The sequence below is a fragment of the Lissotriton vulgaris genome, chromosome 8 (assembly GCF_964263255.1).
Source record: "Lissotriton vulgaris chromosome 8, aLisVul1.2, whole genome shotgun sequence".
Lineage (NCBI taxonomy): Eukaryota > Metazoa > Chordata > Amphibia > Caudata > Salamandridae > Lissotriton > Lissotriton vulgaris.
The window spans coordinates 37,822,810-37,845,204 of NC_141696.1; the positions used below are offsets into that span (position 1 = coordinate 37,822,810).

Here is a 22,395-nt window from a genome sequence, read left to right on the forward strand (position 1 = left end):
AGCAGCAGGTACTTGTGGCAGCTATGGAAGTACAGCAGCAGGTCACTTATGGGAGAACTATGTAAGTTAAGCAGGAGGTCACTTGTGGCAGCAATGGAAGTACAGTAGCAGGTCACTTATGGCAGAACTATGAAAGTTAAGCAGGAGGTCACTTGTGGCAGCAATGGAAATACAGTAGCAGGTCACTTATGGCAGAACTATGTAAGTTAAGCAGGAGGTCACTTGTGGAAGCTATGGAAGTACAGCAGCAGGCGACTTATAGCTGAACTGTAGACTCACAGCGGCAGGTCATTTATGGTGGCCTTGGAAGTACATCAGCAGTTCACTTATGGCAGATATGGAAGTAAAGCAGATGGTCACTTATGGCAGATATGGAAGAACTGCAGCTGGTCACTGATGGCAGCTATTTAAGTACAACAGCAGATCACTTATAGCTGATCTATGGAGCTACAGCAGCAGCTCACGTATGGCATCTATGGACATACAACAGCAGGTCACTTATGACAAATATGGAAGTACAGCAGCGGGTGCCTTATAGTAGCTCCGCAAGTACAGCAGCAGGTCACTTATGGCAGCCATGGAAGTGCATCAGCTGGCAACTTATGGCCGCAGTGGATGTATAGCAGCAGGCACTTATGGCAGCTATGAAAGTACTGCAGCGGGTCACTTATTGCAGCTTTGAGAGTCCAGCAGCAGGTCACTTATGGCAGCTAAGGAAATACAGCTGCAGGTCATGTGTAGCAGAACTATGGAAGTACAGAAGCAGGTCACTTATGGCAGCTTTAGCAGTAGAGCAGCAGGTCACTTCTCACAAAGATGGAAGTATAGCAGCAGGTCACATACTTCCGCTGGTCCTTTATGGCAGCTATGGAAGTACTGCAGCAGGTTACGTATGGAGGAACTAGGGGAGTACAGCAGCGGGTCACTTATGGCATATATGGAAGTACTGCAGCAGGTCACTCATGACAGCTATAGAAGTACAGCAGCAGGTGCCTTATAGCAGAACTATGGAATTACAGCAGCAGGTCACTTATGGGAGCTATGGAAGTACATCAGCAGATGACTTATAGCTGAACTATGGACGTACAGTGGCAGGTCACTTATGGCTGAACTATGGACATACAGTGGCGGGTCACTACAAAACAGGATTCTTAAAAGTACTTCTTTGAAATACATTTGCATGTTGCTTTGTATCCATATGAATAGTGTGAATGCCTTGAACTCATGCACTTCACATTTACAAGGGCCTATTAGTTTAAAAGATGAATGGATATTTCGTTTAACTCTGATTCAGTTTCCATAAATGAAAATACTTTTTGAAGAGACATTTCAGATCAAAATCAGGCACACAATGGAAAGGCAAATAGAAATTTCAATCAACAAATTGTGTAGAGTACTCAATTTAAGAGCCAAAGGGCAGGGGCATTAAATAACATATATGCTATGAAAAGCTGTGCCTTGTTAGAAGGCACCTCATTGTTGAGTCTTAGTTTGGCCAGCCTAAGCTGTCTGCCTCTACCCACTTTGAGATCCTCACAGTGGAAACTGTCTTCAGTTCTTGATACCTTTGAACGTTGTCTGCTGTTTTCTCATGGGCTCATTGCTCCCCCTGGCTGTTGTAGTAGTGAAACTGTCTCTCCCTGGTCAGGGCTCACAATATTACTATATTCTGGGGGACTGCCTTGCTCTTTTATTCTGAAATTGGTGAATTTTTAAACACAATTTTAGACTCAACCAAAATACGAAGCCTGCAGTGTCTTCTATCATTCGCAACTTTGTGATTCGTAAGTTCTCCCACCCCCCACAACTCTACATACTAGGAGCTGGTCCCTCTTACACTGGCAAACTTACCTTCTCCCTTCACGGTTTGCTCTGAGATGAACTGTTCCAGTTTGGTCCTCAGGGGTATCTCGCCTCCACAGCTCCCCTGCGTCCCATCGTCCACCAGGATAAAGTAAGAGTGGTTGTTATCCAGACAGGGAAGATCGTCTATATTTTCGACATCTAAACAGTACTCGGCTGGGAGAACACCCTGAAAGCAAAGACATTTAAGAATGGGTACCACTGATGGAGGGAGGTCTGAAGACAGTTTCAGGAGTATATTTAAAAATGGTTCCTGCACAGGCCCAGAAAGATAACTTCAAGAAGAATCAAAAATACTGGTGTGTGTATAAGAAATGTATATAGTTTTAGAAACTGTGAGATCAGTTCTCTTGGGCCTGCAGAAATCAAGGGCTGTTAGTCAATTCTTGTAAGAAGTACTGCAAATGTCTCTTGAAATACAGAAAGAAAAGCTCATTGAAAAGCGAAGCGCCTCTTTTGTAGGGCTTATCTTTCAGGGGCTAGTAGGGTGCAAAAGTCATGGCCTACTCTTGCAGGATGGTCTAGAGACATAAAGTCAGGCAAGAGAAGGATCAATCACAGTGGATGAACAGAATAGTTTATTTTGATTCATGGGATCCTAAAATCCCAGATAGAAAATGTACAAATATGGTAAAGTCTAAAAATGTCTGCAGTAAAAAGAACATTTCAAAGAGGAAGAAATACCAAAATATAAAGAGAGGAAAGTGGGGTGAACTTTCATAAGTAAGAAATACCTAATCTAATAAATAACACATTTGCATTTCATGAAACAAACATTCCTCTGCCTAACAAATCGTAACCATAAGACTTCCTCAAATGGGCTGCAAAGCAGACAAGAGAATGTGAATAGGTCAGAGAGAATGTGGCCTTTGGTTAGAGAAGTTGACCTCGAAGATGGAGAACTGGGTTCATATCTCAGCAACTATGCTCAGCATCCTGTGATTCTGGACAAATCACGAAATCCTGCCCTTGCTAACAAAAACAAGCATTTTCAAATGTTTGACCCATTGGTATTATAAATGACAATGCCTTTTATCATTGTAGGTTTCTTAAACACATAAATAAAACACTTTGCCATTTACAATGCCAATAGCTCAAAATTTCGCAAATGCGAGACCTATTGCCTTGCAAATGCTTGTTTTCTCTGGAGGCGACCAGTAGACTTGGGATGGATGCCACTCAGTTGATCGAGCAGACAGGGCAGGCTCATATAACGGCATAGGCTGCTGTACATGCTTTCTGTCTCACAGCAGCATTGGTCTACCCTTTAGCAGTAGTTCATATGCCTCACACACAACTTGTGCAGCTGGCTACAGGTACCCCCAACTGTTACTACCTCGGCTTACTGACTGGCGGGAGTGGGCAAAATAATTTCACGTGCAGTGGTGCTTTGGCTTCATGGGCTGTTTTGTAACTAGATGACTTTTCAATAATGATTCAGTGGGGGGGGGGGGGGGTCCCGGGATTCAAGTGATGAATAAGTGGGGTCTGCAGAAGCAAAAGATTAATAACCACTGGTATTCACAAAGACTGTATGAAAGTATTTGTTTATCAAAATGAAGGCAATGGGACTGTTAAGAGTGTCTGCGCGGTGACGCATCCTCCACCACTTATGCCCACCCCTCCAAGAACATCAGGGCCTCACATGTCAAAGAGACAATGCGTGGTTGACTTCAATAGTAAATAGCCTTCCCCTACATATCTGTAGTATCTCTGATCACCAGGCCTTCAGACGGCTTGTGAAGACTTAACTCTTTTCTCAGCTTTAATCCCTTCTCTGTCCCCTACTTTGTCTTGCTTCAGCGCTGGGATGCCTCATTGCCGAGGTAGCCATGAGCTTTACAAGTATTCTCATCTAATCTAATCTAATCTAATCCAAGTATTCTAATCTAATAGAGAGTATCTGTCTGCACTGATGAAGACAGTGCATGACTGGAGAGAGAGACATGCTAAAAACTAAGCAGGGAGGAGCAGAGGTTTGCTACAGTTACATTCCATATATCCAGCAAAGTGTGAAATGAGTCCTAGAATTCAGCATGACTGCATGACACGGAACAAATATTCTTCCACAAGCCTCTCGTCCACAGTCAACTCCTGGCAGAGGAACATTCACCTCCAACACTGAAACACCATATCTTTCCCCCTGGCCAATCAGAACACAGCATTCCACACACGCCCTTATCCCTTCCCTCCCATGGTGGCCGGTGTTCCTCGGAACTGACAGTGTTGGGAAGTAATGAAATGTTTGTATTTTATGCACAGGAGAATCATGAAACAAAACGTTGACAGACCAAGTATCGGTTTTAAAAATAAGGAGAGAAAAAGACACTTACCCGGAAGATCTTGAGCAGTGATTTCATGTAAATTATGCGGCTGTCAAAGGAAACGCCAAAGATGGCGGGCACGATGATGAAGACCAGCAGGCGGTTGAACCAGAGGGTGAGGGAAATGCCCAGTAAGTTACAGAGAAGGCTATCGAATTGCAGCAGGAGGTACATGGCGAGATATGCCCGACGAGGGCGTCCCAAAAAGTCAACCACAGAAGTTCAGCACATTACATCCATGTGGAATTCATACAGTATCTGGAAGGCAAAGGGATCCCTGCAACCCCCATTCCAAGTACTTCATTAATGGTCAGAAGAGGGCTAGGCCAGCTCCCTCCAAGCACACGCTCAGAGTGCCAAAATTGTCTTGATCCAGTCAGTGGGGATCCCAAGTGCGCACTCCAGAGTCAGTCTGGGGCCTCGAGACAGTGCGCTGGGGAGGAATGAGGGATCCACGCTGGTGTAGAGGATCCGTGGACGACAAAAGTAAACTCCAGTTACCCTCAGAGGGTATCTGCGCTATTGTTAGCCTTCTCTAAACAAGAACCGTCAAGAGCGACCCCCAGTGGGCACTAGTTCGAAGACCTGCCTGTTATGAGAGGCACCGGTGAAGTGAGGGATGGCGAATTAGGGAGCAATGAGCGCAGCATTCCGTGAGCAGGGCAGCACTGACAGCTGAATTTTACAGTTCAACATAAAGTCTAGAGCTTCTCTTCCCAGAGCTGGGCAACGTCCCCGGGCATGTGTAAAGCAGAAGCTGTCCCCCGGGAGTCCCACTTGCATGGCACTGCCTCACTGAATAAGCACTGATTTGCTTCGGTCCCCCTACCTCCAGTGCTCTGCTATTGTTCTGGGCCACCGAAAAACCACACAAAAATAAGAGCTGATTTGTAACATAAAAACCTGACCTCTCTGTGGCCCTAACTGCGCTATGTTGCTATCTGGCCGGCAAAAATAAATGTGCTTGCCAACTAACTAATATATGCTTACTAATTCACAAACCTATAGAAAAACACAAATTGAGGAGACGGCAACACATTATACAAAAGCACATTCACCCGATATTTTTCAAAAAGCGTACATGTCCATCTCCTTAGCTTCAGTGGGTAGTTATCGGGCCACGCCATCGGAAAAACACGTTGCAATAAACTCATGGCAGCCATTATGAGTATTAAAGGTAACGCAATGTTAAACACCAAACGTACATTACACGAATGGTAAAAAAAGTGCCTACCCAGTAATTAAAAGACACCATGTCACGCCGCGAGTAAGATCCGGTCCTGGTGGGCGGGGCCAAAAGGAGACAGGGCGGTACAAGGAGGGACCAAAAAGCCTCACTTACAATTGAAAACCAGCATTTAGCATAAACGATGACACAAGCCAATGAAAAGAAGGGGCACTTCTGAAATGAAATCGATTACAAGAAGCCTTGCAGAGTGAGCAGCGCATGCGCGCTGCAACGCAGGTCTGCGAGACCTAATGAATGTGTGCATTTGTACTGTAACTGGTGCTCATGTAAAGCACTCTGGTATGGGAAACCATCGGGTCGAGATCGCGCTATACAAAACCAGCTAAAAAAATGTATTACATTAATAAACATTAGTCTGCATTCATGTCTGCCTTGCTTCCTGAATGATAGTTGCATATATTTGCAGCTGGAAAAAATATACAAACTACAAAATAAAATCCTATTGTGATTATTTTGTTGGTAGATCGCAGGGCAAAAGTGGGTTAAAGGACCAGATGTCTTTTACTGGGAAAATGAAGCCAACCAGCCATCAAGCTCCTCTTGAAGCTTGGTAACCTGCCTTGTTCCCAGGAGCCCCAGCCATGTCCAGCTAAGGTACCATGACAAGGCAGAACCTAGCAAAGATATAAGCACATGCACAGAGCTTCCATGCTTTTGCACCGTCCCGCTCTGTTATGACTAGTGACATATTATTTCTGGCAAATTAATCAATGTCTTCTGGCACCTTTACTTCTCTTTCTTGAGAAACAGTGTCTCCCAAGATAACTCAAATAATTTACCCCATCAATGGCATGATTGTAAATCTGAATTAGATTAGCCCCTGGGCAGGGCAGCAAATAGAAATAATCTTGGATTTGCCAGGTTTTTTGTCTAACACACAGATCCCATGTATGTTACATAGCAGTCCTTCAGGGTCTGTAGCAAAGACCTGGCATCAGAGGCATCAAGTAAAAACCTTCTCATTCTCATTTATCACAGCAAATAGCCCGCTTTCCCAGGCAGTAGCACTGTTACCGCATAAAGACCTGTACTCGGCAAAATGCCCGTGCCGCCACTACTGCTTGAGCACTGACGAATTTACCGTGATACACTTTAGACACTTGACGCCGTGTCACATATGTTGTGCCTTAGAAACCCAAAGGTCCTTAACCATTTGTTTCTGTGTTTGTCCCCCTCTTTTCCCTACAGGTACAAACTGAGAGGAACCACCTCTCACAACTACAGCCCCTTAGCAAGCGCTACACATACAGGATACTGACTACACGTAAGACCCCTGTATCACCCCCACATATAAAAAGGTCCTGAAGAAAGCCAGTTTTAAAAAAAAGGTCTGGCTGAAGCTAGTAGACCACACTGGATGTGGGAGACCGTAAGTCTATCCCTGCACATCCAAAAGCCTTTGTTTTTAACCCTCCCAGGGGCCCACCAATAAAGTAACTGTTTGGGATCCCTCAGACAAAATTTTAAAACCTCACTCAATGCACTAGCACCCACACTCACATAACAAAACCTGCTCCGCTGTAGTCAGGCGTCGCAGCACACCTGAGGTACACTCGGTACCTCAGGTGGGGCCCGATGATGAAGCATGCCACCAACTAGGATGGTGGGTGAGGGCCTTCTAAAAAAACAATTGGGTTTACTTGTGCAGGCACTACACATACATTGTTGTAGTAGCTAGTCCTTCTTGTTTACTTCATATTCCCCTGGGGAAACGAACTAGCTACTCTAGTTCATCTCTCTCCTTTTGATTGCATAAACTCTCTGCAAATGCCACCTTCTTTCATGAAAAGTACATCTAATGCTAAGCGGTTCTGCCTAACCATAGCACAAATTGTAATATGCTGGAAGTTGATTAGCATAAGCACCACCACTACAGTAGCAAAGCTCCAAATCTTCATATCATTCATAGTAATTCCAATAGGTGGACTAATAGCTCCTTATATATCTAGCATCACTTATCCAAAGTCTTGCTTCGTTCTCTTCAAGACCACACTATCATTTATTGCACTCACATGATAGACCCTATGAAATACTAAAGCTAAATACACGGTCCCACCAACTTTCGCGGTATATTGAAATATGCGGTCGTACGGCACACATAATAAATGCAGCTAAAAATTTGTTCTTCGCCAGTTAACAATTCACTATTTACTAGAAAACTCTTCAAACACTAACACAGTCATGCTCCTGCTGCAACTCACATCCGTCCTGAGTCCTCTTTCTGAGTCTTTTGAGGGTGGGTGAGATGCATCCTCAGTGGACGAGCAAAGTTCTGGCTGGCTGATGTTATCAAGTCCAGTTACAGAGTCAACCCAAAGGTACAATGTAGGGGCAGGTCACCCCACTCTTTGGAGCATTAGCCTGCAGAGAAGTCAGCAGTGTCTCCATCTTGGTTCTTCTTCTTCCTGTCCTAGGGCATTTTGGGACTTAAGAACTACCTATTCCAGGATGGCCACAAGTAATGCCTTTCTATGGCCTGTCCCAATCCAAGATGGCGGCACAGATTCTTAAAATAACTTCCTGTCTTTCCCCTATATAAAGGAGGAAATCCAATTGCTCCCTGCATCACAACACTTCAAGTGGTGGATATTATTGCGTTCTTCGCTTCTGACTTTTTTCTTGGGTTTTTTCTCCTGATATTTGTGCCCATTTTTGCATCGTTGTTTTTTTCAGCCCTTTCTCTGGGACTTAACTCCTCTTCTCTATTCCTTTATGCTTTCTGGGCAGTGTGTCTAGTCCTGGTCCCAGGATTTCTCTTCAAAGGCAGTGTTGAGTCCTTTATCTCTGCATTTTATACTTTTGGAAGCCCATCCAGATGAACTACAGGGGGGATTTGCCTCTGTGGCTTTTTCCTCCTTGGGGCTCCTTCCTAAAGATGTACACTTGTTGGTGGCATCGTCACTACTAAAAGGGTTCACCCTTATCTTAAGCGTGCTAAATCTGTGTAGATCAGGCCATTCAAAATATAAGCAACACCAAAGGGAATGATGGACGGAGTGTTGAACATTGCAAGCACTCACCCCCAGTCAACTGATCTGGGTTAAATCCATCATCATTCTTTAACTCACTCCGCCACCCCAGTTCAGACATGGTCATATGTAAATCAGTCTGACCCTTTGCCTCATGGGATCAGTCCAGCCCGAACTGCCAAGCCATGTCTTCCCTGGACCAGAAACAACCATCTGGGACCGATTTCTGGCTATTCAGCTGTCATCAGCCAGTCTAGCTTAAATCCAGTGGCAAAGTGAGCAAACGACCCACCTCTGGGCATACCCTGCCAACTTAGGGCGAACAAAGCAAAACATAAGACAGTCCCAAAAATCCGTCCAGGCATTGGCCAAGTGACAGTCTGTGATGATCATTACTTAGTCCAAAAGAATCAGATGGAACAATCTCAGGATCTGGCCTGACACAAGAACCAGGGGCGGCTTGAGGATGAGGGCATTGGGGCTCTGTCCCCTTTGTTCCCCCCCCCCCGCAGGACAGGTAAAAATAAACTCACATTTGTTTGAAGCGACAGAGCTTCTTTTTTTTCACAACACACTGTTCCTGCTCACACTTGTTCTTGCTGGCAGGAGGATGAGGCTCACGTTTGCTGTCTTTAACAGTCCTCCGACAATCATCAATACCTGCCAGAGGCCCAAAGTTTGCACTATGTGCCATGTTGATGACCTCACATCCCTGAGGCATGTGTGTTCATCAGTTTGGCAAAGACATAGCCTCAGCGACAAATCTCCACCCCTTGATGACGTGGAGGTAAAGTTAGCCCTGGGTGTTTCAGGGTGGAGCTCTTTTGAGCTGGGGCTTCCCATCAATCATGGGATGGAGAGCATTGTCACTCCACCCTTTCCCAAATCCTCACACGGTGGGGTGGGTCCACCCTATGACGAGGTGGGAAAACGTAGATTACATGCTGCAGGTAGAAACTGGGAAATCAAGTCTGTGCAGTTTTGAAAGCACTCTGCACAAACTTGCATTCCAGATTCAATGGAGCCAGAGAGCACACTGCAGGTGGCGTGTGCATCAACATAAGAGCCTAGTTTTCCACACAGAAGGGTGACTTGCAGCCCTGATCCCTGAGATAAACATGCATGTGGAGCAGGTAAGTGAAGTAAAATAGCTTCACAGCAGCTGGGGTAGCGAGTAAGTAACTAGCTCCAACTTTCATAGACCAACTTAGTGAATTAACCACATGGCTGCTGGGCGTTTTCCCCCCCCTGTGCTGGAAAATGCCATTTTAGTGGCACCATGACGAGCTCAGCTCGTCATCAGCACACGACACCCGTGGGTGATGACGAGCTGAGCTCGTCATCAGCATCGAAAGGGTTAAGACACGTTGCAACATCAGGGCACTACTTTCACTGGGAGCTTCGGGAGCAATATAGCATTGGCCCTAAACTGTAAATAGAGACCAGCAAACATGAAATGCAGCGTCCCGAGCTGCAGGTTACAGTCTGAGGAATGTGAAACTGAAAGTGAAGACATAAATTAATGTTATTTAAAATATTCTAATTTAAGCGGGCAAACAACAAGAAATGTTGGCTGTCAGAATTGTAATGTTTTGGTTTTGTTGTGTGAGGATCATTATTCTAGTTTGCCTCCCCCCTTATTGACATCATAATGGTTTTTCCCCAAGGTCATCTGATCAAGGGTACATAACATGAATAGACGGGCCAGACTGCCCTGCTTTCATCGAGCTGAGCACGCGACAACATAGAGCGCTACAGTACCTTATCAGCTGGCAACAAGGGTGCTGCCCAGCAATAGCATCCCAATTTGCCAGGACAAAGTGACCTCCACTTGCTCGGTGGCTATACGCGCCATACTGTGCCTATCAGGGGATGGCATTGCACCTTCCTCTGGTGCCTCCAGTGCCCAAGACGCTGGCCCAGACAGCATCAGCACAGCTGCTATGGGGACCGGGTAGGGTTTCCAACTCATGCTTGCCCATATACCCTTCAGCACTGGGCACTCTACAGATCCTATCTTTTCTGTACCATGTAACTGGCAAGCTCACAGTCACTCAGGAAGGATGCCTGCTGAGGGGACCTTGACTAGTCATCCTGTTAGACCTGATCCAGCGAATTATTGACTTTGCGCATAGGTCCCACCAAGGGACAGTAAAGACAAAAACATACTCCATGCAAAAATGTGGTTCCCTGGCCTGGGTAAACAGGTGGAGAACATGGTCCGACAATGCAGCCTATGCCAAGCCACTGACATGCTTGACTCGCCTCCCCCTCTCACCACAGAGGAGATACCATGGTTCTGAGCCGGTGCTGATTTTGGAAGTCTCCTGGACGGATTACACATGCTGGTCATTTTCAATGATCACTCCAAGTATCCAGAGGTGAAAATAGTGAAGTTGACTTCTGCGGAAGACATCCTGCCCAAACTGGAGAAATTCATGGCCACCCATGGCCTGATAAAGGAGTTGGGAGCAGAAATGGCAGTGGACAACATTAAACCACAAGATCCAAAGCAGAAGACCAATGGTTGGTTTTATAAGACTCCAGTGAGCTGCTGAGCCCTCTTTCTTGACACTGGCCCGGAACAGAGAACCTCCTTCCCAGTCCAAGCCCATGTCTAGTGCCCGAAAGCATCCCATCCAGACAATCAGAAGCTGTCACAAAACTGCCCAGATGAAGGTTTGCAGCCAGGGTCCATTGGAGGATTTGCAAGGCACCATCTTCGCCACAGTTACAGGACTCTAAATTGTACACCTGAGACTGATGAGCATGTCAGGTTAGTTGTCATATGTGTTCTTGGCATGGGCGCAATGAGGAATGGAAGGATAAAGGGCTGCTTTTACCCCCTACAGAATTTGCTATTGGAGAAGCAGTGAGTGATTTCCCACTTCAACTTTGTTTGAGAATTGGGGCTTTCCAACCCAATCCAATAAACTTTATTTCAGTCAGAGTAGGCCACGAAAGCATTTGACAATAAAGTCACAAAACACAAATAGTGCATAAGAATAAAAAACAAATATATTTGGAACTGACCAACCTTTAAATTCATTGCACAATAAAAAATTCAAAGAGAAACAAATAAGGGATTACTGATCAACGTCCAGCAACTGCCAGATCATATACACAGTTTACAACCACAATCAGTAATAAAAAGGGGGCTATGTGTTATTTTGGTACTGTCCAATTTCATTTAATTAATACTGTAATTTATACAGAATAAAAAAAGGATTAAAATTTAGCTGAGAAATGGTTAAAAAGTAAAAAATAGATCAAATGTGGCAACATATACAATATGGGAGCTTTATGCTTGGGGTTTCAGATTTAGCAGCAGCCTACGTCTAATCCACATAGAATTCAAATATCGGGACACAGCAAATACAATAGGTGGGTGAGTATCAGTTCTTAATATTCTATATTCCTCCACACATTGCCTAAAACCTAAATTTCTGCAAAGTGGGACAAGCCATCGCCGTCTGGCAATTTTACAGCCAGGACAAATAAAAAAGACATGAATGTCAGACTCATCTACACTATTGCAGACGGGGCACCCAAGGGTGGATGCTTTTGACCATTTATTGGTAAATGCAAAAACAATTGATGCATTCTGTCCATCAACTGTTGTTTTTGCATTTGTCACCCCGAGTGGGACGGGTATGCTCAGACGTGAGTCCCGTGCTCTCCACACCACTGGAGTCAAGCTATCCTGGCTGATGACGGCTGATAGCCAGAAACCGGTCCTAGGATACTTGATTCCGGTCCAGGGAAGACATGGCTTGGCAGTTCGGGCTGGACTGTTCCCATGAGGCACAGGGTCAAGGCTGATTTGCATATGGCCATGTCTGAACTGGGATGGTGTGGAGTGCAAAAAAAACGATGGATTTAGGCCCAGATCTCTGTACTGGGGTGAATGTATGACATTGTTCTGCATTCTGTCCATCAACTGTTGTTTTTGCATTTGTCACCCCCGAGTGAGACCTGTATGACCAGTTGTGAGTCCGTGCTCTCCACACCACTGGAATCAAGCTGTCCTGGCTGATGCTGGCTGATAGCCAGAAACCGGTCCTAGGATGCTTGATTCCAGTCCAGGGAAGACATGGCTTGGCAGTTCGGGCTGGACTGTTCCCATGAGGTACAGGGTCAAGGCTGATTTGCATATGGCCATGTCTGAACTGGGATGCTGTGGAGTGCAAAAAAACGATGGATTTAGGCCCAGCTCTCCGTACCAGGGTGAATGTATGGCATTGTTCTGCATTCTGTCCATCAACTGTGGTTTTTGCATTTATTGGTAAAGGCACGAAGCAGCAGTGTCCCCACTCTAAACTGGCTGTACAACTTTCTTGCCATAGTAGGTTGTATATCTTCCAGAAAGGATATCATCTAGAAAGGGCTCAATTATATACTCAGCTTTAAAATTTAAAAAGTCAGCTGTTAGATGGCCAGTTTTGGTGTTCCCCTGAATGTCGGCTAATTTGAGAGATCTATAGGCTCTTCTAACTAAATCTGGGTGAAATTGTCGGGTAGACTGCCTCGGGTTACTCCGTAGGTTTGGGTTGCCTATCCTATAACATATCCCCCTGATATATGAATACCATGTTAGTTTACCCATGCCCGCAAGACTCAAGATCTCCTTCCGTTCTAGCTGGTAAGCTGCTAGTTCTGGGGTCGCCCACAGTCTACGCCAAAACGTTAGAGGTCGCAGTCCCACCCCCTTGACAACGGGTCTAATACCTAGGTCAATGCTTAGTGTGATGAAGGAGGCGCTTGATGGAAGTCCCAGCAGCTGTCTCATAAAATTATTCTCGGTTTTGGACAGTCCATCAGAAAAGCAGCGTCCCCAGTATTCAGCCCCATACATTGCTGCACTCCTCTCTTGTATATCTCTGCCAAAGGAGCGACTATTTTGTGGGCAGAATTCCTATGAGTTCTATCTATTACCCCAGCTGTCTGAGCTAACTTAAGGCTTGCTTTGGCTAACTGTGGGCCCCACTCAAATGAGTGTAACACCAAGGTAGTCAAAAACAGAGACCCTTTCTAGGAAGGTGCCATTTAGGGTTGGGTTTGGGCGAGATGTTTTAGCTGGATTAAAGACCATGAGTTTTGTCTTTAGTGTGTTAATTTCAAGTCCCTGTTTATTACAAAATGTCACAAAACTAAAATCATCTGACCATAGGGAACTTAGATAATAGCAAAGTATCATCTGCAAACATCATTGCAGGTACCTTACTTTGCACCAACTTCGGCGCATTGTTGTACTTTATTTAATTTAAGTGGGCAATCAGAGCATTAATGAAAAGACTGAACAGAGTAGGGGCAAGCACACACCCCTGCCTTACTCCTCTGTTGACTGAAAAGCGGGGGGTTAGTTCCCCAAATTTCCCCATACCTTACCTGAGCAAAGTTGCCAGCATGTAGTCTCATAATCAATGTCAAGAGGTATGTAGGGATTCCCAACTGCTTAAGGACCTCCCCTAGTTTAACTCTAGGGACAGAATCAAAGGCAGATTTCAAATCAACGAATATCAAATAGAGGCTGCCACCCTCTATTGACACCGTCTTCCAATACAACAATGGGAGCCTAAAGATTTAGTCGATGGTGGATATATCTTTTCTAAGACCAGCCTGATAGACACTCAGAACTTCACACTCCTCCATCCACACCTGAAGGCGGTCGAGGAGAATCCTTGCAAACAATATCTGAGTGACAACAATCAGGCTGATTGACCTGTAGTTGGTCGGGAGGTGAGGTTAACCCTTTTTAAAGACTGGACGAATTTCAGCCCCTAGCCAAGTGTCCAGAATTGCCATACCTCTCAGGATAGCATTAAATATTGCCCAAAGGTAGGGATCCCATACCTGTGGTCTTGCCAGAAATAGATCCCCAGGAATCTTGTCTAGGCCCGGGGCTTTACCGAGGGGGAGCTTCAAAATTGCATTTAGTACTTCTAATAAGGTAAACCCGGGAGCCTCTTCAAGAGGAGTCCAAACGGTTATTGGGATATTTCATCTTTTATGACTATTGCTTCCTGGGTGGTGTATAAGGCTTGGAAATGTAGTTTCCAAAAATCTGCTGCAATATTAGGCTCTAGTAATGGCTTCCCTTCGTGACTAGCTGTGCAAAGTAGTGCTAAGAATGCCTTCATATCCCTGTTAAGTCATGCTGTTCTCATGTCATCCCATCTATGTGATTCCCACCCCTTCTTTGCTTGCATAATACTATCACGATAGAGGGCCCTCATTTGTTTTAACCAAGGGCTTGTCCTTATTTTTAATAGCGGCCAAAAGAGCTCACTTGACCTTGCTGCAAGTGTCATTAAACAAGGTTTGTTTTCCACCCTTTTCCACCTTGGACTGTGTCAAAGGGTTAAATATGTTGGTCATACAGGTTGTCAGTACTTCATGCAATGTTGTTATCCTAACAACATTTGGGGGGGAGTCTAGTGCTGTGACAGCCTTCTCCAATTCCATTAAATGGGAAATAGTTAGGGAGAATAATGTGGCAACCTTGTCTGGTGACTGCTTGACTATTTCTCACCTAATTCTCCTTCTGTTGTTGGTAAATGGCATTATATTATGAATATCAGGGATCTCCTGCTCCATGGTCAGGGCGGTATGGTCGCTGTCCATTCTTAGGAGGACGGCAAAATCAACTACCCAGTGCCATGATCTTGTTTCTACCAGGATATAATCCAACAAGGAGGCTTGGCCAATTCTGTTAAAAGTTAGCTTCCCTGTTCTATCTGGCAGTCGTTGCATCATAACGAATATAGTGCACAATTAAAAAAATCTATTTTGGACACAATTTGTGCCACTAATACACCCATTTCTTAAACATGGGGTTAGAATATCTCCACCCTGAACCCTTATCTTAGTTTTGACACAAATATTCAGCCACAGTAACTGTTCCCGAATGATAAAATGACAGCCGCAACTTTCTGTTTAGGTTGCTTCCAGCCAATCAGAGCATCTTGCTGGTGCGCACTTTCGCGAATTACCTTGAACACGTCGCAATTTACCCACAGTCACTGTGAAACCGCCACAACTTTACATTCAGGTTGCACCCAGCCAATCAGAGCATTCTCATTGGAGTGTGCTACTGTGATTTACCCCAAACACATATGATTTAACCGTGATTGCCGCTAAACATTGTGAAATATCTATGGGCAGAGATATGAATATATTGTTCAGATTTAATTTCACAAAATCTACTGATGAACACATTTGCACCAAATAACAAAACGCAGAATCTACTTAACAACATTCAAATTTCTGCCAATTTGGTGCAGTTCCGTCCAGAGGTTCTGGCTGTAGGTTTGACAGCGCGTTCCTATGGCAATTAAAATGACAAATGCGCCCTTATTTTGCAAACCTATTTTTCAGTTCCGCTGCATGGATCACCCCCAAACTTTCCATGATGCACAGAACCTACTTTGACACTTTTGTTTAGAAAATTGTATGAAGATTGGGCAAATGACTAGGGGTGGGCGGAATGTGAGTAGTCGCACTACGCAAAGCTCTGCGAAACAGTAAAAAATCTCGGCGAGCACGCACAGTTCCGCTAACACGCGGAATTGCTTGTTGCGCCCGTTCGCAATGCTTTTTTACTGTTTACGTACGCTGTTTGCGTGCTTGGGGGAAATATCTTGCGAACACGCATTTTGAAAGCGCAAACAAGCAAAAAGTTCCTCGAAGCCGCGGATCGCGGAATTATGGGCAATTCCGCGTTCTTCACGGAACGTAAATTTACCCAAATTCCGCAACTTCCTCAAGCGGAATAGAATTTACCGCCCAGGCCTACATATGACACCAAAGTTATAGGAAAGTCATACAATGCTTTTCCTATGGAAACTAGGTCCTAACAATAACTACTTACTGGCGACCGCCAGTAGGTAATATATATACCATGATGCATGGTAAGGGCTGGATAGTAAACTGGATAGTATAGGCAAAGTTGTGACGGCTTTTTCACTGTTAGCAAATTATGAGTATCACAACCTCAGCAGAAGAACAATATAAATTATTGTTTTTATGTATAAATACATTCTATGATCTTTGCATACTGGACTAAATCAATAAGCAGCTCATACTTACATAATAATAATATTAATAATAATAATAATCCTCATTTGTAAAGCGCAAACAATCAACCGTAAGGGTCTCCGGGCGCTGGGGGGCGTCAGGAAGATTAAGCGAGCTATTGCCCAGAGTCACATGGTGCTGGGCTAATCTGCCACTGGCGCCGGGGATCGAACTGTGATCCCCAGATTCCAATGTTAGTCGCCCTGGCCGCGGCGCCACACGTACACCAAGTGAGCCATGCTGTCATTAGTAGCACTGGGGAAACAGCGTTTACAACGCTGTTAAAAAAAACTGGATGCTATTGCAATGAGGTTGTTACAACAACCGCATTGTTACTGCACAATACCATTACATCGCAAGTCATTACAATAACTTGCTATAGGGGGCGCCAAGGTATTGCATATGAAATCCAACACCTTCCCTGCTGTTGCACAAACTGGAGTAGGAATAGTAAATAATACTATTCCTAAGTCCAGAGCGCCCCCTACAGCAAATCGTTGTAATGACTTGTGATGTAATGGTATCGCATACTAACAACGCAGTCATTGTAACAACTGCATTGTAAAAGTATGCAATGTAATGGCATGCGTCGTAACATACTATATTCGTAACACTGTAGAGTGTTTATATGCTTTCCCAAGATTTTCATTTTATTTGTCAGCCATATTTTATGTGGCTGTTCTATTTGCCTTTTTGTTACGATCTTTGGCTCAGTCTTTCTGAGGGTCAAAATGCATATTTCAGCTCTCCTCTCAGAGAAAAGGACTGGTGTGTTGAAATGTTGTAGCTTAGAAAAAGACTTGATTTATAACAGGGAGAATGTCACATTACTTAAGCACATCATGTGATCTCAGTGTCTAAAATACAGCATGTGACACAATTCCTGTCAGCATACCAGGATACTAATGTTGAATATTTTTTCGTGGGATTCGCCATGATAAAATCCCAAACTGCCCAAATCTTAAGAGTCCTCCCACCCTCCACTAGTCCTCCATGACATCTACTCATTCACACATATTCCCACTGGTGGCCTTTACAATGTCTGACTGTACCTATCACCCACAATCTCTCAAATACCCTTCATGTTAGTCTTCTGGACAGCTACCCTCCTCCTTTGTCCTTCATATGTCTATGGATGACTTGCATCCCTTGGCATTTTTCTTGTGTCGCGTTCCCTCACCGCTTTGCTGATCATTCTGGCACTGTAGTAGACGATGCCCCAGGTGGCGATGCCAATGGTGACAATTTTGTAGCTGCTGCTGGTCATGCTGAAGTCCCGCACTGCTTCTCCAACAAGCTTCATCACACCAGCATGGCAGCCACCAGTGATGATCCAGGCTTCTATATTGACAGGAATGTACAAAGATAAGAAGAACATTCTGAAAAGAGGGCCGGACTCACAGAACTAACTTACCACAAAATCTTAAATTTACTACCATTTTGGTATTCACAGAAGGCACTTACTCATTTTGGTATTCACAGAAGTTAGGAGTCCTAACTTTAGGATTCCTAAATGCCTTCTGTGAATACTGAAAGTATTGAAGTTAGGATTTTTCTCAGTTTAGTAGTAGTAAAGTTAGGACTCCTAACTTTAGGACTCCTAAATGCCTTCTGTGAATACCGAAAGTCTTAAAATTAGGATTTTTCTCAGTTTAGTAGTAGTAAAGTTAGGGGTCTTTATTGATATGTGATGTCCCTCCTCACCTGTGCTCTGAGCTGCTTTGACAAGCCCCTTTCCGAACAGCTCCTTCAGCCTGGGATTCATACTGAAGTTCCTGGATCCTCCTGTAACAGAGATCAGCAGGTTGGGCACCCTGAGCTGCAACTGGTCGATCATCATTTCATATAGAAATTCAGGAGGGGTGTTGTCGGAGGTGCGCACATACTATGAAGAAAAAGCATCAGAAGGAAAAATGTTAGGGATAAAATGCACACTGTGTTGTTATGAAACACTAATTATTAATTGAAAATGTGTACTAAGAAATGGTGCTGCAAGACTAAGTAAAAATAGGAGCACACTGCCTCAAATATTGGTATCATCATTTTGTCCTGCTTCAGCAAACAGGTCAAGCATAGAAAGCATAAAACTGAAGCCCACCTTAACAAGCATTAGTACAAATACTGAATGTCTTGCTACACTTCAGGGTATGCTGCACCACTTAAAATGGTGTTACCTTCCCATGGGGCTTGCTTACGAGGAGGGTGTTGTTTATGACCAGCACGCAAACCTCTGTTTTTATGAGGTTCAACATATTTCATGTATCTGATAATTATCGGATGCGTTAAATACCTCAACCTTTGTTAAATTTTGCCATGTCAAACCTGACATAGTTTTACAGAGAAAAAGAATACAGTTTTTACTGTGTCATGTGGCTTAGTATTTTGAACACCAGAATCTGCATGTAATTTCATCCAAACTAACAATAGTGCTATTTATTGCACCTGTTAAATAATAATATACCGTGTGTATCGTTATTTATGACATGCAATAAATAGCATCTTCCTTCTAGACCCATTTGTAATAAGAATCAATAGTGTGTACATTTTAATGACACTATTACATCCCATCTGTACTCTCCTGAAGGCAGAGGTTGCTTGGTAACTTCAGCAGCGTAGCAAGGACTTCAATCTGCTTCACGACTGGCAGTCTTGTTTCCAACCAGGTAAAGAATGAGAGACTATCTTAATGGATAAAAAGGTGGAATTTTATCCGCACCAACCAGGAGCCTTTAACTGACCAGACCCATTGGAATTCTACAACACACTTTTAATGCAATACCTACACGACAGCATAGACTTCGGGGTACTGGTCCTTGTGTGTGCACAGTCATTTGTACCAGGCTAAGGATGAACACAACAAATGAACAGGTCCCATTCTCAAAGATTGGGCCACTTGTCTGGGCTTTTCAAGGCATATGTATAACACTTTACACCAATATAGACGGGCACTAGCTCTCTTTTCAGACCTAGACTTATAATATGTAGGGCAGGCAACCACTGGGTAGTGAGCCAAATAGCTTTTAGCGCCTCATAAGAAATTAAATCTGTACTAACATAACTCCCAATACAAGTTAACTCAGATTGCAACATAATATGGAATTACAGGCAGAACCCTAAGAAGCTGATTACGAGTGGGTCAGTTAATTCTGACCAGTGCATAAACCCCTTTTATGCATGGGTCAGAATTGGGAGTTTGAAGGTATTTGAAGCTTCAGATATTTATCGGAGAACTCAACCATCATTACATTTTGGCAAGTCAAACCTGCTGAAATTTAACCAGGAAAAAGCATGCTGTATTTACAGAATCTTGCAGAGTTTGTTGCAATAAACATCAATATCCACATGTTATTTTTTACAATCTCATAATCGACGCTATTTATTGCACCCTATGAATATCGTACCGTGTGGTATTGTCCTGTGTTTCTTACATGGCCCTCTGTAGTTGTACCTATATTAGTCTAACTATGCACATTGTAGGCCTCATTTTCCTCTGCAGACATTACTATATAAACACATTTTGCTTTTGTGCCTCGTTGTACTTTCACCTGGAACCTGCATATGTTTTTGCGTTCTCTTCTTTAGCTGTGATTTAATCTGAACATCATAGAGAAGGGCAAACAACAATGTCCTTTGTTATTCTATCTGCCTGGCATTAGCACCCACACAAGAATGTTATTTTATATAGGTTATTTTGTCCTATAAAATAACGGCTTTTCATGATATATGAAATATTAACCATGCTAACATTGTTTTTGGTATGCATTTGTTTTATAATTGTGCATTTCAGAGCACGATAGTTTAAATAAATATTCTAAACTGCTTTGTGTCTCCTGGTTATCTTATTGTGGAAGAGTGTGATTTAGAGAGCGAAAGGATGTGTCCTGTTACCGTGATCCCTGAGAGGGTCGAGAGTGCTGTGTTCCGGGGATGCAATTCAGTCTCTGTGGTAAGGTTAGGAGGGCAAGTGAGGCACTATAGTTAGTCGGACCTGGACCCATAGGTACTGTGGTGGTATGGGACTCAGTCCATACAGATTGATGTTCTATCGTTCTATAGTTAAACAAAAGAGAAAGTGAGGGATTGAATTCACAAAAGTGAACGGAGAGTACTCCTAGTCCCCTGGGTATCAGTAATAAACAAACAAAAGAGGAGTACCATCAGAGACTGCTTAGATAAAGCGGTCTGAGTGGGATGACTGAAAAAAGAAGAGAGTCCTTCCTTTATTAATAAACCCCTCACTCACCGACCTAGTCGGTTACATGCTTCATCATCGGGGTCCACCCTGATAGCTGAGTGCCATCAGGGTGTGCTGCGACACCTGGACTACAGTGGAGCTGGTATTTGTGTGTGTGAAGTGAACAAAAAAAGGGGGTGTTAAAAATTGTCCTGGTATACTTGTGTGAAAAATTTATTTGCAAGGTACTGGACAATATTAAAATTAAGTGTGTGGATACAATAGGGTATATTATGACCGTGTGTATCACTTATGTGTGAGGTCTACATGTTTCAGCCCGTAGGATGGAAGGTACCGGGTTTTCGTCAGGACCTGAGGAAAATGGGTGGTCAGGGCACACTAACGTCCTGCCGGTCCCTAGATTCCTGTACACTACTGACAAAAATCTGTCAAAGTGAAAATAAAGAGCTCAAAAACAAAATAGTCGAGCTAAAAGCAAAAAAAGACTCAATTTTCGGGTCTTTTGGGCTTCACGGGGTGGAGGGAAGGTATTTAAACTCAAAATGCCATATTAGTTAAGTTGAGGTTAGGTTTCTATGTACCTACTCGCCTCTCCGTGCCTCCCCGCTCACTTTACACGCACAAATACCAGCTCCACTGTAGTCCAGGTGTCGCAGCACACCCTGATGGCACTCGGCTATCCGTGTGGACCCCGATGATGAAGCATGTCACCGACTAGGTCGGTGAGTGAGGGGTTTATTAATAAAGGAAGGACTCTCTTCTTTTTTCAGTCATCCCACTCAGACCGCTTTATCTAAGCAGCCTCTGATGGTACTCCTCTTTTGTTCTATGGTTCTAAGCATAGTTTTGTTCTTCGAGCAGAATTACTGCAACATAATGTTTGTTTATTAGGCACAATAAATAGCACGTTTACTATTAACCAGGTTGTAAGAATCTTGAGAAGTGGGGAATTACCTGGAAAAATTGGTAATTCTAGATCCAATTGACCCAATAAATAAATATTTTCTTTCCAGAGTTCCACACAGAGATTTAGTCTGCTGTTTTCAGTGGAAATATTTGGGTGAAGCATGTTGGGCCTGCAGTATTCTTGCCGACTTTGTAGTTCCCAATGAGGCAACTAACTTTGCCCTCAGTTGCTGAGCATACATGATCTGGTGGTGTGGAAAGACTGAGTGAGGAGGCTCACTCCTCATGTCAGGAGCATATATCCATGGGAACCAACCTCAGTAAATGAAATATCTCGAATCTGAAGTGTGATCTAAATTTCTAATCTGAAGCAAAATGTATATTTCTAATCTGACCGCAAATTTAAATATAATCAGTTGAAGTGAGATCAGCATCTGTAATCCGAAACAAAATTAACATTTCTATAATGAATCATAATAAGTATTTAATCTGTAAACATCTCAGTTTCTGGTATTTGAAGTAAATTCAGTATGTAATCTGAAGTGAGGTTGATATCTCAAAGCAAAGTCTATAATCCGAAGTAAGGTTAGCATTTGTAAAATGAAATACCACTAAGGATGAAAGTCCTTGGAGCAATGTCTCTGTAAGGAACTGCTCCTGGTTTTATTGTGCGAGCAAACCTCACAATTTTCTTGTACATTCAAATCATCTCACAAATGTTTTGACAAGCACAGAATCTTGGGCTGAAGAAACCAATTGACTCAAGTTTACTAGAAAAAGCAACCTTGGTGGTGTGACACTGCTGTCTGATAA

The 22,395-nt window shown here is 43.7% G+C and overlaps 1 protein-coding gene across 2 annotated transcripts in view; it reads right to left on the bottom strand.

The window, feature by feature from the left end:
- The window catches only part of LOC147693338 (transient receptor potential cation channel subfamily M member 2-like), a 623,295-nt gene that overhangs the window by 490,279 nt on the left and 110,621 nt on the right, over positions 1–22,395 (bottom strand). For both annotated transcript variants that reach the window (XM_086933675.1, XM_086933674.1), the window contains exons 5-7: positions 18,186–18,366; positions 17,662–17,822; positions 1,852–2,032 (exon numbers count right to left, since the gene is read on the bottom strand). In XM_086933675.1, coding sequence (XP_086789801.1) covers positions 1,852–2,032; positions 17,662–17,822; positions 18,186–18,366 — 523 coding nt within the window. The remainder of the gene's footprint in view (positions 1–1,851; positions 2,033–17,661; positions 17,823–18,185; positions 18,367–22,395) is intronic.